Source organism: Epinephelus moara, chromosome 1 (genome assembly GCF_006386435.1).
Source record: "Epinephelus moara isolate mb chromosome 1, YSFRI_EMoa_1.0, whole genome shotgun sequence".
NCBI lineage: Eukaryota > Metazoa > Chordata > Actinopteri > Perciformes > Serranidae > Epinephelus > Epinephelus moara.
Window position 1 is genome coordinate 44,979,908 of NC_065506.1, and position 27,857 is coordinate 45,007,764.

Below are 27,857 nucleotides of genomic sequence, written 5' to 3' on the forward strand. Positions count from 1 at the left end.
GTTTTTCTACTCACTGACGTGGTCAATCTATGTGAAACTGCACATAGGCATTGAGGATTGGCATAGGTAGAAGGTGACAAAGCTACCAATGGGTATGGACTAGTTAGCTATAAATATCTAAACTTCACATCTGCTCTTGTAACCACAAGCGCCATCTGTGACGTGACATGTAGAAGAAGCCAGACCAGTCAGAGCTGAAATCATGGCTGCAGCAAATCAAAAACATTTTGGCAAGCTAAATAACTGCACCATGTTGTATTCATCCAAAACTGAGCCAAAATTCAAATGTGGCAAACAAAGTGGGATACTTCACCAAACACATGATCAGTTCCTAACCCCGTGTTACATTGAATTCAGGAAGAAAACTTTGTCTTCTCGCATGCCCCCACGTTGAAGGAATAATAAAAAAAAAGGAACATTCGTGATGAATTGAAATCAGAGGGGTCTGCGTTTAACAGCACCGAAAAATATTTCAAAACATTTGTTGACTAACCCTCACACAACTTTTGCAGGTGCATTTATCCAGTCGTATGCTCAGCAATTTCCAAACACATGTATTACATAAACAGCACAGGTGCGTTACTTGTCTGTGCCTCAGACTGTTTATTTAGATGCATTTTAAATAGTAAGGTTTTAGTGAAATTATGTGTTTTGGGAAATACTTAGCAAATGAGTGGATAAATGAGACTTGGATTATACTGCATGAGTCGTGTGAGAAATGGAAGTTTTGGTAAATTTTGTTATTGTTTAACACGGTCCCCTATGACCTCAGTGCATCAAGACTTTTTTTCTGTTTTTGGATTCTTCGTTTACTGTGGAGGCATGCGAGAAAAATGTTTCCTTATCTAATTCAACGTACCACGGGTGAGTAATTGACAAACGAATGATCATTTTGGGGTCGAGTTATTCTTTTAATCGTTAGCTCCACAACTTTAAGCTCTATGATTGGATGTTTCTAAGCAAGATGCTTCTTGGGAGTTGAAGTTGACTTCTCTCCTCATGTTTTTATGTTCAGCAACTTGTACCTTTGACTTTTTATCAAAGAACCGGATATTTTCGGACACAAGTGTTCATCTTTTGTTTTGATGATTCAGCTGGGGGAGTTTCATGACCATCCAAGTCTTGTAAAGCCCCATTTCCACCAAACACTTGAGGTATGGTACCTTTGGAACTAAGAGTAACCCTTCAGACATGGTATCTAGACCCTAAAAATGGGGGCAGTATGGAACGGTTCCATTGGTACCATCCACAACTTTTCACAGTTGAAACAGGAAAAAACGAGTACCAAACTGAACTGAACAGTACTGTACTGCTCAGTGGAAATGGGGCTTGAGTCAGTCCCCTCACCTTGTTTAGAAAATGACCTGGACTTTTACTTCTTGAACCTGGACAGCCAGATTCATTCAGCTACTCTATTAAACATGACCAGAGATTACATCCATTGCTCAGACCACAGAAGGCCCCTAAGACTCCCACAGAGGACATGTGACAAGTGCCATCGCCATCAACCCCTCGCACGCGTGCAGGCACACGCGCACACACACACTATCCTGTCAACAGGCCTGAAAGATCAGCACACACAGAGGAGACATCCATAACATGCATCATTCAGAGGCCTGGCTGGTGGCTACAACCACCACTTAGATGCTGCAGTGTAGAGCACTGTTTTACCCTTGATTCAATTACTGGGGGCAATTCTGGTAAAACATGCAACTCACATTTGCACATTAGCGAATAAATGCTCAATTTGTGGCCCTAAGATCTGTGTTCACTTCTTTCCCACTGCCGGAGACTGGCAAGAGGCCTTACATAAGTCCTCAACCAGTCCACTTTCTAATAGAATTTTCTCAGTCAGTACATTTATATTCATTGAAATAACAACATTACTGTGAATATCAAGATTTAAGGTACACCAACTGGTGGCACTAAATCCTTATTTCCTCCTAACTCGCACACAGAGCTGCACATTTTGGTGATTAACAGTTTTCTAAAGATAGCTGAGCAGGGTTTCTGAGAACATGGTGTTCCACAAAACCAAACTTTGCAAAACACAACAGGAAATTAATTTCACTGACTTTCTGAAGCATGTTTATGGATGTTTATTTTGCATTTTGGTACATTACTTAAAAAATCACGGTTGATAAATTAATTACACTGGTGCATGTGGAAATGTGATCATGATTATGTGATGACAATCATGTCAAAATTGAGACTGGTTTGGATTTAGCTGTTATCACACAGTTAAACTTCTCTTAATCAACCGACTCGTTCAGATGAGCTCATGTTACCATGTTACCTGGTATGAACTGCACCTTCTGTAAACCCTGTGCACAGCAGGATTTTAACCAGTCTTAAAAATAAATAATCAATGAGGCTCACTTGTGGTATCATGGGACATGATGCAATGAAAAACAAATTCACAACAGGCTGAAATGTGAGTAAAACGGGACCTTTAAACTTTCCAGAATTTGAAATCACAGCTATGACAGGCTGAATAATTCATGACCTGTGCATGACTCCGGCTGTAAACAGAGTCATTTTTGCAAGCGTTTACAGCCTCCACATTTTGTTGTGCTCTGAAATGATGATGTTGAGGAAATATTTACCAGGGAGGAAACTTAGGTCATATATCCCCAAACTAAATTATATAAAGAAATAACCTGTACCATAAAATCTCACATAAACTGAGGGCCTAATGTCCATTTCTACTGCATTAACTTCACAGGGGACTATTTCTTCTGTAGGAAGTGTTTACAGTGAGGTCTGTGGACTATTTCTTTCAGTAACCTGAGCCTTTACCTGCTTTAAATATTTAGTCACAGAAGAAGTACAATGGAGGCACACGTATAGAATGCCATTTAAGTCAATAAAAAAGACATATATATAAAGCTTTATTGCAGACACAGGTCCATATATCACAACATACAGTATAAATAGTATATAAAAAAAGGAGATACAAAAATACAAAAATTGTGCATATCATAAGATATACAAGCTATTGCACCAATGCCGTCTCAACCTAGAAGTGAATCTATAGCAGCTTTTCAGGGGGCTGCCTAGGGCTTCTATTATGTGGTTCTCTGACTTGTCCAGGCGACACATAAAACTAAACATCAGCTGTCTTAAGAGTGCCTCACAGGTTGCCACTCTAGTGGACATGAACAATTGACTGGCACTATGCCACCTAGGGACACAAAGCAGCAGCCTCATTGCATCATTGTATGCTACCTTGAGCCTCTGCATACTCTTTTTCTTATAGTTAAGACCACAATTGAGCAGTATATAATGGTGTGATGTAGGTTCTGAACAGGGAACACTTCACAGAGTCAGAGCACATAGAAAACTTCCTTATAAACATGTTAGCTTGAGAGTAAATTTCACAGCGCTGTCGATATAGGTCTTTGTCATCCGTCCAGTCATCGGATATGACATGACCTAGGTATTTAATTTCCTCACACACAGCAAGAGGACTGTCTGTCAAATAAAAGGTCGGAAAAGTTGGTTTCCTGTCCCCATCGCTTCTAACTATCATTATGTGGCTTTTCTTAGCGTTATATTTTATGTCCTGATCAAGGCCATACTGAGAGCACACCTTCAACATCTGCTGCAGTCCAGCACTATATGGACTGAGCAGGACCAGGTCGTCTGCATACATAAGATGATTAACAATATTGTTGCCCACAAGACAGCCAGTTTTTAACCTATTTAACTGATTTGATAATTCATCCAAATAAACATTAAATAAAATAGGAGACAAGATTCCTCCTTGCCGCACTCTGTTACTAACACAGAATGGAGCAGATACATCATTGTCCCATTTAACCTGAAACGTTTGATGGGCATACCAAAACACTAAAATTCTCACTAAAAATTTAGGGACACCTCTATCTAGCAATTTTACAAATAATTTTTCATGGTTAATTCTATCGAATGCCTTGGACGCATCAATAAAGCATAGGAATACAGATGAATTAAGGCTTGTGTACTTAAATACAGTCTCTTTAAGAGCATAAATACACAGGTCAGTTCCATGTTTTCTTTTGAAACCAAACTGATTGTCAGTAGTAAGGACATACATTTCTAGCTTTGTTAACAGTATTCTCTCCAGTACTTTCGACAAGATACTGGCTAACGCAATAGGTCGATAATTGTCTATACGGTTGAGCTTACCAGCCTTGTCTTTAAGCACGGGCACTAACATCACAGACATAATAGAATTGGGCAGAACACCATGAACCAAAAAACCAGTAAAGCACATGGAAAGCAAAGGGCTGAGCTTATAGCTGGCATATTTTAGATGTTCTGCAGTAATGCAGTCCATACCACAGGCTTTGTTATTATCCAACATGTTAATGGCATCATAGACATCTGCTGCCCTAACTATCATGTCTGCAGAGAGACCAGTATGTTCATGATCAATTCTAACCGGGTTACTTTTAACACAATTAAAAAGGCTACAGTAGTGCTCACGCCATATCTCAGCTATTTTTTCTGGGCTGCTTACACCTTCAATGTCAGACGGTAGGGGAGTTTTATTGTTATTCATAACTTTGACCTCTTTCCAGACGCCTTTTAAATAAATCCTGAAAAAATACATAATCAATATATGAATAAATGTTAATATAAATATATAAAATATGTTCAATAAGTGAACAAATACGTCTCTTTTTTTCTTTTGAAAAGGATATTTTTCAAAGGACTATTCTTATTTATTTCAGGGGACTTTTTTTTCCCAATGCCACATTTGTATCCCAGCTCCTTTTATTTCCATCTGTTCTTTATTCAAATTAATGGAGCGTGGTTATTTAATAGACTCAGACCAAAGAAACAGCACAAGGATTAGCTAGCTAGCGCACTCCACGGTTCCTCCGCCTCACTCCCCGCTGCTTGGAGACTACTTCGGCAGGGAGTCGGCAGGAGGGTCCAGGATCAGACCCCCCAGCATTGGGGTTTGTGCTGGCTGAATTTGAGCTGCTCCAGCCCCTTAATGAAGGTTCACCCACCCTCCTCCTGGCAAAGTGGTCTCTAAGCAGCGGGGAGTTAGGTGGAGGGGCATTGGGGTGCGCTAGCTAGCAGGGAGTTAGCAGGGGGGTCTAGTGTAAGACCCTGGCATATGCGGTGGCTGAATTTGAGTTGCTACAGCTGCTTAATGAAGGTCTGTCTCTGCAGCTGCTGCCCACCCTCCTCCTGGTAAAGTAGCCTTCTAGTGGCGGGGAGTGAGGTGGAGGGTCTGCAGGGTGCACTAGCTAACTAATTCTTATCTCTTTGTGCTCTGATAAACAGTAAATGTACCATAAAACCATCAGGGATTATGTTCAGTGCTGTTGCTTTGGTCTGAATCTGAGAAATCTACACCCCATATGTTTGAATGTTCATTTCATTCATTCATTTTCCATAACTGCTTATCCCGTTGGGGATCACGGGGGAGTCTATCTATCTATCTATCTATCTATCTATCTATCTATCTAGTTTTAGACATTTGTTTATATCCATACAGGATCAAGTTGTGTTACATAACTCATACCAGTGTTCATCTCTCAAGCTCTCCACATGGTGAAAAGAAGTAGCATAGTTTGGGCTTTTCATTCACACTCTTTTGCACTCAATCAAGGACAAGAGTCATAAAAGTGAGTGGGATCTTATTCAGCCTCTTCACTGGCTCTTCTTCACTGTCTCTGATTTTCAATGGGGAAGGGGAGGCAAAGTCACTCGGCGGCCGCCTGGTCAGACTCACACAGATGATTATGAGATCCCTGCACTTTCAAACACATATTAGTGTAAGATGTCGTGCCCACACAGCTGAGGAACATTCTGCCTAAGATAACAGGCTTATACACTCACACATCAAAGACTAAGTCACTATGATCTGCACTTCATGGGGTAATAAAGAACAACTATGAACGAGTACAAGAAACCAGCAAAACTGATGGATGAGGATTGAATCATGAGTGTTTAAAGTAGCGTGCCCTTCTGAATGCTGATGCTGTTATCTTTCCTGTGGCGGTGAACTGATGGACATGCACTAAATTTGACCCAGTGGGGCACCTGTCAAACCAAAGTCTCTCTACAGCTGACAAAATTATTGGCTGGAGAAAGCTCCCATTCCCCAGTCATTTTGAACGGTATAGAAATGAACATGTTTTGATTATTTTATTGATATGTGTCAAGTGAATGGATAAAGTTTTTTTTATAATTGCATCATGCACATAATTATGGCACCTTGCATGAGCTTATTAAAAAAACAAAAACAATCTAACAAGCCAGGGCAACAATACTTTGTGCAGATTTCCAAACAAAGAAAATAAAAAACAACTAAAGCATCCTCAAATTATCACTGAGCAGAACAGAATTCATAAATCACTCCCGGAAACATTTACTAAGTAGAACTGAAAAATCTAAGTAAATACTAATTAAACAATCTGTCCGGCCTTCTTTTCCAGACTTTTGAGACTAAATTGGCAAACACACACGCACACATCAAAATTAGAATATATTAGGCTTTAGTTGAGCCATTTCATAACTCTATGCAGTCATCATAGTCTGTGCAGAACAAAAGAAAATTGGACTCACTTTCCACTTCAAAGTCACACAGCTCACACAATCTGTTTTCCTCCTGAATAATTTTTCAGCGACCGACCTCAGTGGCCAGAGGAAGAGCACAAGCTCTCAGCTGTGCAGCTACAGATCTTTGGTTTCCAGATAAACAAGATGTAACGTATGATTCAGGGCCAGACTTCTGTTTTATATGCACTCGCCTTTAATTTAGCCTTTGAACCATTGTTCTTCAAATTTCAATAAAAGTTGTTTTAATAGAGTTAGCATTACAACACAAATTATTTACAATTATTTATTATTTCTGTCCTCTGCTATTTTGATTTGACAGTTCCACAATCAGATCATGTCACATTTATGCTGCACTGACCCTGGTACCCAGCCTGTGTCTCCCTGTATTTCTGGAAATGGAGCAAATAAACCTCAGAAAACACTCTATAGCCCTTTTTAGACAGGAATTGTGCAAATTTGCAGGAAAGCCCAATCAGTCTTTTTTCAGCATTGGCAGTATAAAAACAAAATCGGGGAGTGCAGCAAAATGCTGCCTACCTACTTTTGTTCATACAGAATGTGCCTTTTTCGGGGCAATGGGGGGCGTGAGCAAGTAACAAAACGTGTAGCTCAGCGTGTGACGTAAACAGTGACGTGGGAGGGAAGCTGCGGCTGGTCAGACCTTCGGCGATTCTCTCGCAAGTCGGCCCATTCTTCACCGTTCCCGTCATCTGACGGTTAATGGCCTCTTCGTTTGCGAGGGCAAGGAGGGCACGTAATTCCTTGTCTCCCCAGTTGCTCATCTTTACAGTGTCTGTCAGGTTTGTGTTTCCCTCTTGCTACTAGCTGCTCGCTAATTCCTGCTAGCAGCTGTTTCCTGTTTATCCACCGCCAGTGGCTCGCACATGCGGCGTCATCAACAGCCCCTCCTGTTGCAGACGGCCGCCTCGGTCTGCTTAAACTAAAAGGGTTCCGCCAATATGTCTACCCTCCGAGGCGGAAAATTGGGCACCTTGGATCAACTCACCAATCCAGCTCTGTGTCTAAACGCTCGCAGCTGGCCGGCAAAACGGCCCAACATTCACGGTAAATCTTGCAGTGTAAATGGGGCTAATGATTCTATTCTGTATGGTGTCTCCAGGTTTAGATTCCTTTTCTCTTATTATAAAGTTAGATCTTGACGACTGAATGGCCAATATTTTGCCAAGAGGCATATATTTCATGCTTCATGCTGCAACATTTTTGTTGACATAGTACATAACAGTAGAGTAGATGTACCCTCTTATGTGGGAAAGATCACTGACAAACTGATTTACTGTCTGGCTCCATGTGGGGTCCTGCAAATTTTCATACCAAAAACAAGTCACAAGTATAGTTTTCACCCAGAATTATAGTGTTTGTCACAATGGCAGAGCTCCTAAAGCCCAATTCAGACCAAAGATTGGTGACGAGATGGAACTGTTACAGAAAACTTGCAGCAATATGTGCCGGCCAGTCTGAGCTCAACTCTAGCTGGCTGATGGTGTCACCTGCAACTCAGCTGGTCAAATCGCCGGCGGCTGGTTTTAAAACGTAAAGCGCATCACCTGTTTCTACACCCAATCATCCCTGACGAGCCCTCTGTTTACGTCTTCATGATGTGGTCGCTGCTTCTGCCTACTGTATGTGCTTTTGCCCCACCCACACACACATTCTCACTGACTGATTTATTAGCGCTGGCTATTTGTATTATTGTGGCGTATGATTATGAATACAGTCCATCTGATGCTCGTTTTGTGTCTTTTGTTGCAGTTTCATCATCACTACAAAAGCAACTGTAGCCAGTATCTCACTATCACTATCCTTAGTCATATTTTAAGAAGCTACAAATTATATTCAGCCACAAAATAAACCTGAAAAGCTGGAAATCAGAGTGAAAGTACAGAGAGTTGTTGACTAGAGATGAAACACAGATTCATGTAGTTGCACTGGTGTGAACCAACGCTGCAGAATGTTGCTATATTAAAGGTGAATTACTTCAGAAAAGAAACACTGTTAGTGGTTAGCCACCAAGATCAGTCACCGGAACAAATCATAGACAGTCGATGTGATTGAATAGTTCGCTGCCACTTCCTCTCTCTCTCAGGATGTTGCACCCATAATCATTCCTACAGTGGCACCCTCAGGAATAAGATGGATAAATGGCAAAGAAATAATAATTTACCAATAATTCAATAATGCTGAATCTATTGCTCCTTAAATTATGTAACCATTAATTAATAACACAGTAACTTAAGTAATAAAAATAACCAAGATATAATGTGTGCAGTAGTTATGGTTACAATATTAAGCAGTGTTAAGATGAGCAGCAACACAGGAGAAGAACAAACTCTATAAGACTGAAACTGGCAGAGTTTCAGGTCTTTAAATTTCCTCAGCCACTCCCAGGAGCGCATCTTTACGCGAGACCCGCGCATCATTTATTGGCAGCTCCGTCCATCAAGTAGTGAGCCTGCACCGTGAAACACTCCGACACCGTAGCCAATGAATTGTTCTTCCTGGCCATATATGGAAAAGAGTGGACGGGACTTCCTGTCGAACCAGGGACACCCGCGTAAAAGGAATCTCTCCTCTCATTGTGTTGTTGGAGGGGGTGTATGAAGACAGAGACAGCACCCACACACTCGTACACCGCGAAAACTTTCTTCACGGGACAAAGTCTTACACCTCGTCAGAGCTAAGAAATGTTTCTGTCAGAGTCTGAGGATGAGTTAGAACAGCTCCAATCGGATTTAGACTCTGAGAGCGAGTGCAGTCGTTGCAGTTTGGACGAGGACTACATACCGAGGGGGCTGGCCCGAGGATCGGATCAGTGAGTACAGACACCAACAGCTGGCATCGGTCCAAAGAAACAACCCGCGCTTCAGCTACATATCATATGCCACATCTGACATGCATAGGTTTACAGTAGTGCAGCACAGTCAGGATACCTGTTGAGCCTGCTCCTGTGCAGACTGGTATGCATGTGCAGCAGCTATGCACGCTGCTCCCCTCGTGACCCCGCTGAAGTTGCCGGTGCATGCAGAGGAATTAGCGCTGGCATAAAATCTACAGCGAGCTCAAGATACAGCTTCTGTTGTGCGGCACAAAAGCCTGTGTGTGCAACAAAGTGTGTTGCGCATGTATCTTGCAACATAAGGCTCGTGCACTGAACGGGCGCGTGCACCCGGTAGTCCATCTGCCATGGGAACACTGTATTATTCATATCAGGCTACTATAACTGAACCAAAATATAACACTATGCTTTTAAGATCCTGTGCAGGAGAGGCTGGAGTTTTTTAATTGTGTGGGAAGACAACCTACTGTGGTGTGCTGCCCATTGTGCACAAAGTTTGTACCACATGATTTCATTTATTACATTTTAACCAGTTAGTTTGATATTAAGTTCAGATAAATGATACATTCCTATAAAATAATCTGCATGGCAACCCCATTGTTAGGGCTCCAGTATAATACCATAAAAAGCCTAAAGTCAACATGAGGAGACTTGGTCTGTTTCAGCCCTCTAAACAGACTCAGAGCAGTGACTCAGCATTTTTTGTGCATATGTGAACACTCCAAGAGAAGTCAGACCCCTCTGAAGCGAACCATACTCAGAAGGTGGTCTGAGTATGGTTCGCCTCAAGTCTGCAGTGCGGTTCACCTAACCTGTGCTCTGTGAACACAGCGTGCTCCAGGTTGGCTTTGCTCTTTGCCGTTGTATTTAGCCCTCCAGATCACATGCTGTGGCACTCGGATGTTTGAAAAACAACAACCAAAAAACAGTTAACACTGGCCTGTAACGCTTGCCAGGACGCAAGACCATGTGTAGTTTGGTCCACGGAAGATACTGCAAGTGTCCAGATGTGGAATGTAGAATACATAAAACAGTAACAGTCTACAGCACAGAAACACTGAGGTTTTCCTCTGATTTTTAAGTAGATCTGAAATTGACATGCAATGCCACACCAACGTTAAAAAAACAAAACAAAACTATATCAATATATATTATGTGTAGGCTATAGTGTGACAGACAGAGGACTGAGGCCCAATCAGAGCTGAAGTTGACCAGTCCTCTTTCAAATGAACTGACAATGTGAGCACAAAAAGATCAGAGTCCCTTCTCTGTTGCTCCACTTTTTGGTGCACTTTAAGAGGACTGAGTTCAGTTTGTTTAAAAAGGACTAAATGTGGAAACACCCCAAGTATAGTACACGCATCATTACACACAGATGAGAAAGTGATATTGTACAAACCAATACTTTGTGTTATCATGAAGCCTTACAGAGGCAATCTGCAGATTTTACAGATTATGTCCAGCTGAGCAACTGAGCCTGTTAAAACAGTTGTACGATGTCATGTGTGGCTCTGGAGGAGCTTTGTCAAGTATGGAAAAATCACCCTGATACACATTTATTACAGAAAGCCTGCATTACAAACTAAAGGTGTGGAGTGTGGAGACATACTGTATACCAGGCTGGGAGTCGTCTAATGATGCATGTTACTGTGTGGTATTATAGGATCTGGTATTTTTGGAGCTTGATCCACACTGGGAACTAACAGTCACAATATCTCAGACTCTGCTACTTTGATTTTGACCATTGTTTTTAATCTGTCTATCTGAAGTCACCCAACTGTTGTAAGTTTATGTTTATATTGACAAACTAAAGTGTATGCAAACTGGTAACTCAGTGTTTAAAGTAATGATACTATAATAGCCATTTAAATTGTGGTTTTTAGGGACAATATGGATCAAATTCTCTGTTGTGGTACAGTGATATACTATGGTGGTGTAGTGGTATGATGTAAAATGAAATATGTTTAAAATAACCAAAAAGTATTGTCTGATTTTGGTAAATTCAGATAATTAAATACACATGAAATCAAGGTACTTCATCACATAAATTAAAAAAATCAGTGATTTTGGTCTCTGATGCATTAAAATCCCAAAGGATGCGGCAAACTATCATCTCTATTTTTTCTGTGATTATGCTATATTGTGAACAACAATCCATGTTGAAATCATAGAGGTAATCAAAAGACACCTCACTGTCACCATTTTCTTACTGACTGCACATCTATCTTGCACAGATGAGATCCCATGTTCATAGTAAACAATCAAAGCTACAAACTTGAGAGGCGTCATGTCACCAGCTGCTGTAATTTTCTTATTATCTGCACATACACATCGCTCAAGACAAGATCTTGTTTTGTTCATAGACTCAATGAGTAAAAGGAAAATGTGATAATTCTTCTTGCAAACAAAAGCCCCTTTTACACTGCCAGATTTTCCGGGAACGTTGGGCCATTTTGCCGGCAAGCTGCAAGCATTTAGACACACAGAGCCGGATTGGCGAGTTGATCCGAGGTGCCCAATTTTCCGCCTCATAGGGTAGTCATATCGGCAGAACCCTTTTAGTTTAAAAAGAGGGGCTGTTGATGATGCTGCATGTGCGACCCACTGGCAGTGGATAAACAGGAAACAGCTGCTAGCAGGAATTAGCGAGCAGCTAGTAGCAAGAGGGAAACACAAACCTGACAGACACTGTAAAGATGAGCAACTGGGGAGACAAGGAATTGTGCGCCCTCCTTGTCCTCGCAAACGAAGATGCCATTAACCGTCCGGTGACGGGGACGGTGAGGAACGGGCTGACTTACAAGAGAATCGCCGAAGGACTGACCAGCCACGGCTTCCCTCCCACGTCACTGTTTACGTCACACGCTGAGCTACACGTTTTGTTACTTGCTCACGCCCCCCATTGCCCCGAAAAAGGCACATTCTGTATAAACAAAAGTAGGCAGGCGGCATTTTGGCAGCCTCATTTTGTTTTTATACTGCCAATGCTGAAAAAAGACTGATTGGGGTTTCCTGCAAATTTGCACAATTCCTGTTTAAAAAGGGCTAAAGAGAATAGACATACTATTAGATTTATTTACAGCTTATTTAAATTGTTTATGGATCAAATCACACTTTTAAATGTTCTTTTTAGACTCAGAAAAAATATATAATAACTTAATAACACTCGCTTTTTTGTGCAGCCATTTGTGGGCAGATTAACCGGATGCTGTATGTTTCTATTGAGTGTTGTGCCTTTTTTTTAAAGCTTGTTAACTGTGTAGTCAACCCTCTGTTAACCTAGCAGTACTTGGAATGTTGTTTTTATGACACACTGGGATGAGGCGCTCCCCAGTGCCCTGCTACTTTTGTGCCAAAGAAAAACACAATGTGGAAACATGTCCTAACAGCTGTATCCAGAAACATTTTATCCTGCTACATTATTTATCTTTGCTTATCTACTTTATTTACAGGGAAGATTTCTCTGATGAAGACAGTTCAGATGAGGAGTGGAATAGTAGACCTGCAAAGAGAAGAACTGTCGGGAAACGCTCTTGTTCTGCTTCTCCAGTTTCATCGCCCCTGAAATCCCCATCTAAGCAGTGGGAACGGAGCCCCCTCAGAAAGAAGATCAACTGTGCATCTACACCCAAAAAAGGCACTTCCTCTCCCAGTACCGGCAAGATATCAAACACTCCACGCAGGGAAAATCAAAGTGGAAAGAGGCAAGCAGAAAGCCGGCTTCTGAGAAACGACGAGGATGAAGCCGGTGATGGAGAGCGGTGGTGTAACATCGATGAGGAAGATGTCGAGCCTCCTCAGCCACGGTTCAGACCTGAGAGGGAGGTGGGGCCGCAGCTGAACAGAACTGCCAATTACACGCCACTCGAGCTGTTCCAGCTGTTCTTCTCTGTGACAGTAATCGATACGTTGGTAAAAAACACCAATGCCTACGGGGAAAAGAAAAACCAAGGCCAGAAAAAAAGCTGGGTGCCTGTCACAACAGCAGATATGTACACCTTCATCTCCCTTGTCCTCTACATGGGTATCGCACCGCTAAAGACTCTGAAAGACTTCTGGAGAACATCTAAGCTATACAGCCTGCCATTTCCCGCCTCCGTCATGCCCTGCAGACGCTTCCTCACTATCTCTCGCAGTCTCCACATGAATGATCCTGCAGTTGAAGCAGCCAATGACCAGAAAAAGGGGACGCCAGGGTATGATAGACTTTGCAAGATAAAGCCACTATATGGGCAGATTATGGAGGCCTGCTACACCTTCTTTCATCCCCACCAGCATATCTGCATAGATGAGCGGATGGTGGCGACTAAAGCAAGGATCGGGTTGAAGCAGTACATTAAAAACAAGCCGACTAAATGGGGCTTTAAGCTTTTTGTTTTAGCAGACTCCTCGTGTGGCTACACCCTGAACTTTTTTGTGCACGGGGGAAGAGACTGTGAACCCACAGGGAAGGGGGTCAGCTATGATGCTGTCATGAGACTACTCAACATCCCCTTTCTGGGCAAAGGATACAAGCTCTATGTGGACAACTTTTACACCAGTCCAGGTCTTTTCCTTGACCTCCTGAAGAGAAAAATCTGGGCATGCGGCACTGTCCGCTCTAATGTAGGCGGTTATCCCAGAACAAAAAGGAATGACATGTCTCCAAAAACACCAAGAGGAACTATCCGGTGGATCAGAAAAGGAGGGTTGCTGTTTGTGAAGTGGTTAGACACAAGGGAGGTAACAATGTGCTCCACTTTACACAAAGCCTACAGCAATGACATGGCAGTGCGCAAAGTTAAAGACGCAGATGGACGGTGGACGGTGAAGGAGGTGCCTGTTCCAGGCTCCATCAAAGATTACAACCAGCACATGGGAGGTGTCGACTTGTCAGATGCACTCATTAGCTACTACAATGTCCTGCATAAAACCCAGAAGTGGTACAAGACTCTGTTCTATCATTTTGTGGACATAGCCACTGTGAACGCATTCATCTTGCACAAAGGAATGTGCAAACTGCAGAGTAGGCCGATGTTAACACAGAAAAACTTCAGGGAACAACTGATTGTGTCCCTAGCTGAAATTGGGTCTACCCCAAACCGGTCAGCTCCACAAAACTATATGTTGCCAGCCACTCATTTCAAAGTGCCTTCTGCCTCCCCATCCAAAGTGCCTACAGTCCCGCCTGCCTCCCAGACACCCCCCTCCCTGTCCACAGCGCCATCTCCTTCTCAGTCCACTGAGGTGCCGCCTGCTGCAGCCTCTGATGCTCCAGGTTTAGGTCACCTGCCAGCTTACTTTGTAGAACAAATGACCAACGTGGCCCCCAGAGATCGGGCTACTCTCGGCAGAAGGGCATGTGTGGTGTGCAAAAGAAAATCGCCAGTCTATTGCAGCACTTGTCAAAAAACACTTTGTTTTAATTCTTTAAGGAATTGTTACAGTGAGTGGCATAGAGGCAATAACATCTGCATCTGAGTGACGACACTTAAACGGATACGTCGCCAATTTTCAACCAGCTTTGTGTCGTAACAATGAGGGCAGTATGTGTTGATGAACGGTGGTAAACTTCCCTTCATCTTACTAGCGGCCACATCTTCCTGCTCATATCTCAGTGAAAATACGCTTGATGACATCATATAACGGATTTTCACTCTAGGGCTGTTACTCAAACTAGACATTGTGCTTCTGCATTTTTGTTTGCCCACCACCACGGACAGAGAGAATACAGAGAGTATAGAAGTAGCACAAGAGAGGACTCCCGCACCCCAAAGCTCAGACCAAACTGTAAAACTAGGCAGCGCTGATCAAAAATTAACCAAGACTCTGTTACTATATTGCTTATTTCCTGCCTAAAATGTCCTCAGAAACATATTTTAGTGCACAGTTTGGCTGTAATACAAGAATTTGTGAACAGGAAGTGGGCCCAATACTGTGCCATTTCCTGTGTTGTGGAAACTGAGATCAAACGTGTTACTGCGTTGCGTATTTCTCGCCTCAAATGTTCTCACAAACATTTTTAGCTTATCGTTTAACTCTAATTTGAGATCATTTGCTTCCAGCTGGCTGCCATATTGTCTCCTGTGGAAAAAAGGCCAAGCTTGCATAATGTCACCCACCAACAGAGTGTTAATGGGTCTGGTGTGGCCACAGCCCCTCTGTTTTCTCTTTTTATGTAGCACCAATGTCAGAAATATGTGCATCTTTCTACTGCATAGACAGCCCAGTGTTAATGGAAAGACCATTGAAGCACTGAAGTACGTCTTTAACTTGTATATAGTCTGTATAAATGGCCTATAAATTGGTGATTTGCCCGTCATGAACATGTGCCTTTCATCACCACGTCGACTACTTTTTGGTTCCTTTGCCAAAGTCTCCTGTACCTATGGTGTTACCTCATACGTGTTTTACTTCCAGATTACACAGAGTACTTAACAAGCCTAAATAAATGGTCTCTAAATAGTATGCAGTATCTTAAAATAACTGAAATAGAATAGATAATAACCTTAAAAACCTGTGGTTAGTGAACTAGAAGAGAATTTAAATTAATGGATGAATCTACCCATTATCTTGATTGGCAGAGTGAACTGTTAAAATGAAAATATTCCCAAGGCTTCAGTGTCCAGTCATTACCCATTCAAATGCCTCAAAATGTCTCTAAAACTCTTAATAAAAAGCAGAGGCTTTATATGGAATTGTAAAGTGTATTACAAAGCAGGGAGCAGCATGTTACTGCCTGGATTAATTATACTGAGAGACCGGCGGCAGTTTTGCTGTGGTAAATCAGAAGGGGAGTTGTAACAATCTTCAGTGGCAGGTGCTGTGGTCGTGACTGTTGCAGGTCTGAGAGGGCGCTGTGAGCTGGTCTTTGACGAACCAGCTCCGAAAATGATCACGTGGAAGAGTTTCGTCAACCTCTCCTGGCCTCTGATTGGACTTTTTAGAAGGAGGCGTGATAATATTATTCACAAATAACATCCTAAAACCCGATCTATGAGGACAATTACACTACACGTTAATAAATTCAGTCAAATATATGAAGTCCGTGAGAATCTTGAACTGAAAACTGCAAATGGTTAAATATAAACCAACCTCCACTGGGAAGTTTGCTGTGAAAATGGATACTTCATGTAATCCTCTTTTGTTATCTGCAGCTAAGATCCTTCTAACAACAACCCTGGAACCTGAAATTACCTCACCAGTGTTAAACCGATGTGGTGATGCTGCTGCATGCGGGAAATGCATATCGATTTATTTCAAGAACATACCCTTCGTAAATGAATGGGGGTTTTGTACTGTAATTTGAAGGAGAAACAAGAAACGTACTTGACTATAATAACTGATGTTTTCTTACTGTTTTATTAACTACTACTGAGTGTATTTACACGTGCACTAGTCTAACCACTTTAAGTTTTATCCTTGTGTATTTGGAATATGATGTTATTAACATTAGACTAACTAGATTCAGCTCCATTGAATGTGGTGAATGTGTGGTTGGTGCAGGCATGTCTTTGTCTCTTCAGCATCTCAGCTAATCTTTGACATTTCTAGTTACTGGACGTCAGCAGTTTGGTTTCTGGTTCGTTTAACAACAGCTTCCATAACTTGATTTCCAACAGCCACAATAATGTGACTCAGATTGAGGATGCTCCAGCACAGATTGCAGGCAGTGATTAGAAACTGGATTTAAGTGTTTTAATGCCACAGTACCTAAGTTCTCCTTCTGAGGGGTGTATCACGAAGCAAGATTAGTGGCCAAGCAAGGTGTGTTGAGCCTAGAGTCAGAGTTTTGCGTCCTATGAAGGTGACTCTCTTTTAACCTGGCTAGATCGCCATGGTAACTTATGCAGCAGACCTAACATTGGCCGTCTAGATGAATGGTACAAAGCTGGTTATCAACTAGTTCAGCCAACTCTGGGTTTTCCTATCCAGCCACGCGCAGGTTCATGGGTGTTTATTACAAGTGACATCATCAGAGCCATGAATGAAGCAGGCTACTTCATACAATACGAGATGAAGCGGTACCCAAAGTGTCTGGCACGCCGAGACAGTAAGATGTCAGTGCCGTGGGAGGTAAACAGTACTCTGTAATCCTATAACGGAAAATGTACAAACATTGAAAGCACTATCCAAAAATTCATCGTCGGCTGAGACTCACATTACGTGTAGGTATCACTAGGCTATATGTGACATTAGTGTAGAATATTTTTTGCTGTTCAGTTGGATGTATGTCAGATAAAACACTTTAAAGTGATGCCAGACTGTTCCTGGTACTGAAGTAAAGAGTAGAAAAGTAGCCCAGTTAATGACTGATGAGGTCCTTCTGACCGAAATGTTGCATTTATAATATATGTCTTTTCTTAGTTGTCATCACAGAGGTGTCTCAGGTTATTTTGAGGTGCAGCGATGGAATCAGAGTGTGAAATCAGCAGGCTAAAATAAACTTTACATGAGTTAAACTAGTGCTAAAATCATGTGTTTAGTGTGTAAACGGATTCAATACACAGGTTACTCTTTTTCTACTTGAGTCTCTGGACTTTTGACCATGGATACTTTTTTTTTTCTTCAGTGATCTGATTGGTCAGAGATCAGGGTGTTGACATATAACCTACTCCGGAGCAGGTTAACTGTTCAGCACAAGTTACCATGATGATTCTGGTAAAAAGAGAACCAGCTTCATAGTGCTGAAAACTCATGAAGTTAACTCGCTAACTCCAAATCCTGCTTCGTAGTACAGGCCTCTGGTCAGGAGCAGCTTATGTTCTGTGTTTCGGCTAAAAAGCGCCCTTCATTGCTCCTTTGAGTAGCGCCACACTACAGTCAATATTCCATATATGAGCAATACAAATTGTCAGCTGAAGGAAGACGTTATAAATGCACTTTATCCAAACTTGTTGAGCTGTAACCATTAAAACAGAAAGACAGTCATTCTATTTCTATGATGCTAATGTTACATACACGCCCCTGAACAAAGGCGTGCAATTACAGTAGGCTAGTGCTTACTGTGTGCATTATGTTATATATATATATTTTTTGCACAGGAATCTACAGTACGTCACTAATGTAGAAAGTCTGAGTTAGAATATTGTTTTATGTTATTTGCAAGGTTGTTGTTGCTCTCACTGCTGAATATGTTTGTATTCTCTGGTCCGTTTGCTCACACTGGTTCTGAAAGATGCCTTTTGCCAGGTAGCATACAGTTCATTATATTATTAACCAGGATGATGTTTGTATGTTTATATGCATATGAAATGTGATGTAATTCCTGCAAACCACCATAAAGTCACCACTTTGGGTTAGGTTTTACACTTGATCCTGATTTGCTGAAGTCTGTTTTATACTGCTGGCAGCTGATATTACAGCTGATAGAAAACAGATTAGAAAATTGAGTAGTCTGTTGATATTAAATAACTAATTGTTCAATCGGTAAAATTAATTTTAATTTGATTTGCCTCAAAACTTACGGGATTTCCCGTCTCCTTCGTCATGGGGCCGTAAATGCAGTTTTTGAGTTTAAATCTGTTGCTTCAAGTTTGACATCTGTAGAGTGTGCAGCTGTTAGAAATAGTGTGAATAAACATTCACCTATGAGTTCACATATTAATGCAAGTGCTCCTCTCTTGCCTTTAATGAAGCATCAGTGTTGACTGTCATACTTTTTAATATCCTTTAAAGGCAGACATCGGCAGTACACGATCGATCAATTTTAAGAGTCAAATGACGAGCTGAACACTGGGTTAACAGAGTGAGTGGTTAACTACCTCTATAATATCTGACTGAGGCCTGAGGGTTTCTAGAGCCAGCTCAGGCAAAGAGAGCCGGACTCTGCTGAGCTGGCTTCGTGGCACAGCCCTCTGGTTTGGTACTTGAATAAAACCAGGATGTTTAAACGCACACACGGCATTAAAACTAGCATTACTGTGCATACAAACACCCTGATTCATTACAGGTTACCTCACTGACTCAACCTCACATCAACACAAACTTGAATGATTGGAAATGTTTTAGATGTTGCATTTGGCCTTCGTCCACACTGGATGCAGACTTTACAAATGTTTGTGCATATTCAAGGAATGTTTTACATCTATAATAGATTTTTGTATGACAGAATGAAAAGCAGTGACCTCAAAGATTCATTCTACCGTCCTCGTTGCAACAATTGCATCATTTCATACTGGATTATCTTGAATTGTTACGGACCTTAGTGCATCTGATTAACTTCAGTACCTCTCCAACTCTTCAAAGGTTATTTCATAGGGTCTTTTCTGCTGTTGCCTTTTGTTTTTTTTACACACTATTTTGGATGTTGTATGTATTTGTATGTTGGTTGGAGCAGGGATTTTGCAGTGTTCTGTAAAAATTAAACACATTTTTAAAAAGAGATCTGCATGTAGTGTCTTCATTGAGTGGCGGGATGGGTGTAGTTTGCTAAATTAAGGTGAAAGGGATAGTGCACCCAAAAATGAAAATTCAGCCATTATCTACTCACCCATATGCCGAGGGAGGCTCAGGTGAAGTTTTACAGTCCTCACAACACTTGTGGAGATCCAAGGGGAGAGGAGGTAGCAACACAACTCCACCTAATGGAGGCTGACGGCGCCCCAGATTCAAACGTCCAAAAACACATAATTGAAACCACAAAATATCTCCATACTGCTCGATCCAAGTGTCCTTAAGTCCCGACATAAAAAAGTTGTTTGGAAAAACATCATTTGAACTCATGGGTGAGTAGATAATGGCTGAATTTTCATTTTTGGGTGCGCTATCCCTTTAAATAATAGACAGTATTTGAAATTATAGTTTATAATATTTACATATAGTGTTGATTTTGTGTCTTGAATACATGTGTAAAAACTAAAAGGATGCAGTACTTACGTATCTAATGAGAAGGAATCTAAATATGCACACAGTTTAGAGGAATGAGCTGACATCACTTTGGAGGAGATGCTTGCAGACATGATTCAGTGATGCTAAATATTTTAAAAAATGACGTGGTGCACTGGGAGTGTTACAAACATCACATTTTACATAATCACAAAGTGATTCATGCTCATTTGGTAACTTTGCAGAGGTTTGTATTTTCAAGATGTTTGGGACATGAAGACTCGTCAGCCTACATTCTGATTTAGATGTTAAACACTTTCAGGGAGATATTCTGTGAATTTCAACCCACGTTATGACACATAAAATACATTTAAATATCAGTTGAATCTTCTTGGAAATCAGATGAAATTTCCAAGTACATTCAGGTTTAATGATGGAGTACTGTCACATACACTGCAGCTGCTGTGTTTGTGTTTATGCAAGTTTACACAAATTCTAGTGCAAAGGTGTGAAACAGAGCTGCTGTCAACCTCTCTAATTATATCTGGAAAGATGAGGTGACGTGAATAACTCAAATCTGCCGACTGCAATTTCTCGTTAATTATTTTCTTAATAGACCCACTTTGAAAAACACATCTGTTTAGTCAGTCAGTTAATGGGTCGCAGTGTGAGTCTCAGTATTACCTGAACCTGGCAGCACACATATACAGTATCTACAGTACAAACAGATGCAGTAGCTCTGTTATCTAAATATCTTCAAAGGGACATTTAACCCAATCAAAACCTGTAGTGGTATTAATTCATCTAGATTGTTTTGCTGTGTGTTGCCAAGAGTTGAGATATCAGCTGTAGAGATGTCGGCCTTCTCTTCAGATCATGTTTCTGTCCAGCAGAGGCTTAGATGCAGCTGTCGGACAGAGACACGATCTGTTTGGAGACCAGTAACAAGGACACAAATGCGCATATTTAAATAAAAAAATGTCAGCAAGCATCACATAATGTGTGTTTTTTTAAATTTTTTTTTATTTTGGTGAAAGGATTTTTCAGTCAAAGTTGAAACAGCAAAAATATATTTCCTCCCACTTCTTTTTGAATGTGTAAATCAAACTAACTACACACTGACAACTGCTTCTCATTATTTGTAGATATGACTTTTTCTGTCTGCTTTTTTGTGTGTTCATGTCTTTTTTTACACGTTCAAAATAAATATCAATATCACTCACTCCGACCAATGGTGTAACTGTGCCTCTGCAGTCCAGCCAAAAACAACTAGACTTCACTGTAAAGCCCTTCTTGTGCACAGTTGCATTCAGGTACACTGCCATTAGCTATGTACAGTATTCATTCCCAGGTGATTATGAAACATTGTGAGACTGACCAAAGGTCGGATGCAACAGCTACATTATTTAGAAGGAAACAGCAGCAAGGTTAATACAGGTTAAATAAATATGATAATAAAGCATTCGTAGCAGGCCTTCTCATAATCACAGCCTCACTCGGGATATTGTAAATAGTAATGAGGGATATATGCATACATTGACTCAAACCAAATTACTCCAGTTACAGAATGTCAAGGGCAGCATTTACATACACAGGTATGTAAATGCTGCCCTTGACATTCTGTCCACAAATAAGATAAAGTGAGTATTTCCCTTTAATAATAGCTGGGTGAAAGGAAATATAGAGAGATGGTGAAGGAGGGTGGAGGCTGGGTTAAGCAACACTCAGCAGGGATGATGCATAAAACAAAAGGCTGAGCGACCCCTGAACTGATCCTGCTCCGGTTTGATTGAAGCTGCACGTGAGCGCACACATTAGCAGCGAGGCGACAGCGACGGCCGTGCGCATGCCTGTGATTAATAGCCCGATAGCTCCCTTCACAGAGTGTTTGCGGACGGAGCGGCCTCTCAGTTGGGGCGATGTGATGTGAGCATCCCTCTGTGATTATATATCCTGTGTCTGCAGATAAGAGGCTGTTTAACCTTCTGCCAATCACAACCACAGACGTTATTTGGTTTTCCTCTGAACGTTAAATTGGGAGCAATTCTGCAGGCGCTGCGCTGAATCTCATATCTCAGTCCATAAAGCAGAAGCATCAGGAAGGCAAACTTTTGTTTCCATTTCACAGGAGGTTAATAATTTTCATCGAGGTAGAGCGAGCCCCGTCTGTGACAAAATTTAATGTCTACAGACAGACTCTGCTTGAGTGTTAATATCACACTGCTTATTCAATCTTTTGACTGCATTTGGAAATATAAGCTTACTTTTCTGCATCGCAGAGCATTCTCAGTGGTGGCACTGAAACTCAGCAGTTAATGGTTCACAGGGTTTGATCTCTTCCTTCTTCCTGGTGCATGCTGGGATGAGCTCTGGACTCTAACCCCCCCTGTTCTTGAATAACAGCAGGAAAAGACAGTGAATTACTGCATTTGAATGACTGATATGCTAAAGCCAGGCCTAGTGATGTAAGCATGTTTGATCCACACTGGCAGACGTAAGACAATAGCCTCATTAAAATAAATGGGTGGCACTGACGCCTCACAGGAGGAAGGCCTTGGGCTCCAACCCAACCTGACATGATGTGTTCTCCCTGTGTGTGTGGGCGGGGGGCGGGGCTCCTTCAGCTGCTCCAGTTCCTGCCACAGCCCAAAGACATGCAGATTTAGATAAATTGATGACTTAACAATTAGGCCTGAGTGTGCTTGCTCTGAACCCCACAACCCAGAGTCAGTAAAGGTTTCTTGAAAAAGAAATGACACCATTTATCATGGCCAGAGACTGTAAAAACAGATATTATTGACAGATTTAAAATTTCCCAATGGTCTTTAAACACCTCATGTTCTCCTGTCAGGAAACATAACCACATCTAACCTTTAAAGGTAAACTGAAAGATAAAGGTATACTTTGCAGGATTGTCAGTTACTGTTTCTAAACATGCTCACCAGCAAAAGTGAAAGTAAAAGCCAACCACAGATTCACTCTCGTTTTGCGTTTCGCCTTGCTATATTTGCATTTTTTCTGTGCTGTGTCTCTTGGGTACCTGCTACATATGCTCTGGCACCTGGTCGCTACCATTATATAAAGACCCGACAATGGGATTACACGACCATAAACATCCTGAACACAGAAAATAAGAAAATACAGGCAGAGGGCAGAGTTTCTGCAGAAAAATACACCAGCACACACTTCTAGTGAGTCATAAGAGATGACTGAGAGGGATTAGCTCTGTATGACTCTTTACTCTTTTGTTTTGTGTTGTGTTGTTTTTTTGTGAGAAAAATCCTGTGTGGTTTATCTTTAAATAGTGATATTTCATTAAAATCACTTTATTCTATATGTCTCATTTAATTTTTTTTCCACAATTAAATTGTTTGCACCAACCAGATCCTGTAAAATAAAAAAAGAAAAATTGAATTCTGCACTCTTTGGCACAACTGGACAACCATGAAAGACTCAAGAGTCACATGACAAAATGAAAGCAAAACTTAGACTAACTCCAGGCTGTTTACGTTTAGCAGACAGAGAAGGACAAGAGGCTGTAAAAATTATGTGTAGCATCAGTAGGCCCCATTTTTTGGCATTATAACTGTGTTACACTGCACAAAAGGCATTTTTGAGTCCCCCCTGCGTCTAGCCATGACTGTGCTGTTTTCATAGAGATGCGGGACTTATATATTGAATTTAAAAACAAGGCCACAGTCGGGAAACAAGACAGGCACAAAACTCAGGACTCAGGAACCCCAAGAACTAAATTTAAACTCAAAGCTAATTTTGACTGTGACTGTAAATTGTCCGTAGGTGTGAATGTGAGTACGAATGGTTGTCTGTCTCTATAGCCATATTTCCATCAGCCTGTTTAGATGCGCATCTAGAAGTATCGCATCGGAAAATTATGATGGAAACGCCAAAATTCTAATTAAAATCCCCTGATTCACACAAACTAAAATGTGCTTGCTTTAGCCGGGTTTTGGTTGATTCGAAAAAATGTTGATTCGCAAAACGGGGGATGGAAACAGTTATGTTCGAATTAAGTCTGACGTAGCGCACCTCTCTCCATGGTGATATCCACACTCCGGGTCGGGAAGGCGGTAATGCATTTACAAGCTGGTTGCCAACCGCCAGAAAACGTAGAAGAAGAAGAATGCGAGACTTGTTTTGTTTCTGGCTCTGCGGAAAACTCGTGCCACTTCCTAGTTTTCACCAAAGTCCGTACATTTAATGGAAACACACAGGATTCATATTTCTTTTAATGCGCATTTCCCAATTATTCGATGGATGGGTACATAGCATATGTGTCAGCCCTGTGATAGTCTGGTGACCTGACCAGGGTGTACCCTGCCTCTTGCCCAATATCAGTTTCTTCCACACCTGAGTAAACCTTGGAAATTAGACTGATAACTGACCAAAAAGTGATGAGTTTCTTTGATATAGACGTTCATGGTGTTGTTCTTTCTAAGTTAACATCTTGCGACCATGATGTCTGAATGGGTATCAGAATGGAGACATGCAGAGGACACCTGAAAAGCCAGTCCAATAGCTAGTCTCCAGTCCTTATATGCTAGTGCAAGGAGAAGTCCATGAGTCCCTAAATGTTTCTGGAAAAGTTCCATGGGCTGGCTTGGATAGATGGTGGTTTGGTTACAACTTTGAACTTTCTGCAACATCGAACACATACAAGTTACAACATTTCAAGCTGAGCAGTGAAGTAGATTATAAGCTCTGTGTTTTTCCATCAAGAGAAGACGCGAATGGCACAAACCTCTCAAAACATTATTCATCATGTCAACCTGATCGCTGACCCCAAACTCGCCTGTTCAGATGGACAGCATATGCCCTGACAATACTACGTGCCCTGTCATTATGTTAATGGTGCTTGGTGTCAACACCCTGCTGCTGCACTCTGACAGGCTAGAACCTTATCACATCATTACACACTACATTAATGTTTTTAATGAAGACAACAGCTCCCAAGCAGAGCAAACTTCCTCTCCACCGTCTGACTCATTAAGTGATCTAACATGTGAATAACCCAGGGCTCAATTATCAAGTCACTCAGCTGTCCTCGAGCCTGCACACCTCCTCCTCACACAGCCACGCTGACACTCAGTCACAACCTCATTTTGCCCTGTTCCTGTGAGTGTTGGAGATGTCCTGATTAAAGTTACAGCAATTTATCTTTATGCCAATATTGACTTTTTATTTGATATTCAGTCATGCTGCCACTGCCGATGAGATGGAGGTACTCTAGATTAAAAATAAATAAGTCTACAGTTTGTTATAGCATGAAAACGCTTACATTTAGGAGTAAAGAAAAGTGGGATTGTAATCAGAGGGTTGCTTTCACTATCTAAAGATAAATCTGGGTTAAGCAGTGCTCTTCCCTACCTCGTCATCACTGATGGGACGCTCTTAAGCAAGGCACTTAACCCACAACTGCCTCAGTAGAGCTGCTCAGTTTCCATCAGATCAGACTCGGCTGTAATGAACAACATGCTGATACCCAAACCACTCATACTGAGAGTGTTTGAGTGGGAAAAAGTCACTTTGTATGAAAGTGTCTGCCAAAAGAATGTTATGTAATGTAATGTGCTGGGCAACTTCCATGTGAGTGTACGTAACTGCGTGGGTATGGAGATAACTTTTGCTTGAAGAGGACATTTGGCGTAAGTACAACTTGAATTACCGCCTCGCAGTTGCATGCCTCCGCAATCCAGTTGAAGTTACAGTTTCAATCCATGTCTGTACAAACTTCAGACTATAGCCATGACAGTTGACAATGCTTTAAATATGGATGTTGCTGCAAACAGGCAACAATATTGATACTTCAAGCACATGTTCGACCCAGCAGCACAGAAAATCTGTACAATCACGATCAGTTTCAACATTAGTGTCATTTAATATCCATCCAAATGTCTCCTGTTCTGTTTCTGATTTATGACCTTGAATAATGGCCAGTGTTTTTTGCAGAACATTATGATGTCACAGTGAAGTTGACCTTTGACCTTTTGGATTATAAATGTTACTTCATCATTTTATCTTGGTAGACATTTGTGTGAAATGTTGTCAGAATTAGTGTATGAATTCTTGAGTTATGGCCAAAAACATGTTTTTTTAGGTCACAGTGACCTTGACCTTTGACCAACAAAATCTAAGCAGTTCATCCTTGAGTCCAAGTGGACGTTTGTGCCAAATTTGAGGAAATTCCCTCAAGGCGTTCTTGAGATATCACGCTTACAAGAATTAGATGGACGCAAGGTCACAGTGACCTTGACCTTTGTTCACCAAATTCTATTCAGTTCATTGTTGAGTCCAAATTTGAGGAATTTCCCTCATGGCTTTGAGGTATCACGTTCATGAGAATGAGACAGATGCAAGGTCACAGTGGCCTTGACCTTTGACCACCAAATTCGAATCAGTTCATCAGTGAGTCCAAGTGGAACTTTGTGCCAAATTTGAGGAAATTCCCTTATAATGTTTTTGAGATACTCCCGTCACAAGACTGGAAGAGACATGAGGTGACAGAGACCTTGACCTTTGTCCTTAAACCACCAAATTCTAACTCATTCATTGTTGAGTCCAATGGGACATTTGTGCTAAATTACCTCAAGACGTTCTTGAGATATCGCGTTCACAAGAATGACACAAATGCGCAGTCACAGTGACCTTGACCTTTGTCCTTTGACAGCCAAATTCTTATCTGTTTATTGTTAAGTCTGTGTGAACATTTGCGCCAAATTTGAGGGAATTCCCTCAAGGCGTTCTTGAGATATCAGGTTTATAAGAATGAGACAAATGCGAGGTCACAGTGACCTTGACCTTTGACCACCAAATTCTAATCAGTTCATCATTGAGTTTGTGCAAAAGTGGAAGTTTGTGCAAAAGTTGAGGAAATTCCCTCATAGTGTTTTTTAGATATTGTCATCACAAAACTTTTGGCCTTTGAACACCAAATTCTAATCACTTCATCCTTGTGTCCAGGTGGACATTAGTGCCAAATTTGAAGAAATTCCCTCATGGTGTTTGCGACATACCACCGTCACAAGACTGGGATGCACATGAGATAACAGTGACCTTGACCTTTGACTATCAAATTCTACTTAGTTCATCACTGAGTTCACGTGGACATTTGTACGGACAACCCGAAAACATAATGTCTTTGACCACAGCTATCGCTGACATGGAGGCATAAAAATATGTACAAAAATAAATCACTCCTTATTTAACAATGTCATTCAACTTGTACAGAAATGTCAAACACCTGTGTGTGTGTGTGTGTGTGTGTGTGTGTGTGTGTGTGTGTGTGTGTGTGTGTGTCCACCGGTTAAGTGTGTATGTCATCCATCAGAGGAGTTGCACACTTGTCATTGGGGAGTTCCTCTCCATTCACTGCAGGACGTTCATCACATGAAGGTCAAACCAAAATTCCACCAGCTGCTCTTTATTAACGCTCAACCTTTCAATGCAGCCATCTGCCAGCCTGAGAAATTAATGTTTAAAGCCTTTCAGGAGGGAGCGTGTAGATAAACACAAGACACAGGTTTGTGTTTCTTCACATGCAGCGACCTTCCACTGACAACATTCAAACACTACACCTGCCATTACATGCTTAACCTCTGTCTTTACACCATGTTGT

At 41.4% G+C, this 27,857-nt stretch overlaps 2 protein-coding genes across 2 annotated transcripts in view; one reads left to right on the forward strand and one right to left on the reverse strand.

The window, feature by feature from the left end:
• Window positions 1-27,857, reverse strand: part of LOC126395229 (protein kinase C-binding protein NELL1-like) — a 457,381-nt gene that overhangs the window by 199,826 nt on the left and 229,698 nt on the right. The window lies entirely within an intron of this gene.
• Window positions 9,167-19,781, forward strand: LOC126395275 (piggyBac transposable element-derived protein 4-like). The gene is made up of 2 exons (XM_050052616.1): window positions 9,167-9,394; window positions 12,871-19,781. The coding sequence occupies exons 1-2, from the start codon at window positions 9,267-9,269 to the stop codon at window positions 14,876-14,878; spliced, it is 2,136 nt and encodes a 711-aa protein (XP_049908573.1). The 5' UTR covers window positions 9,167-9,266; the 3' UTR covers window positions 14,879-19,781.

What these genes read in the sequence shown, in the direction of transcription:
- LOC126395275 (XM_050052616.1), top strand. Translation starts at nt 9,267, where the DNA reads ATGTTTCTGTCAGAGTCTGAGGATGAGTTAGAACAGCTCCAATCGGAT. An exon ending in CTGGCCCGAGGATCGGATCA is followed by an intron (nt 9,395 to 12,870) that starts GTGAGTACAGAC and finishes CTTTATTTACAG; the next exon opens with GGAAGATTTCTCTGATGAAG.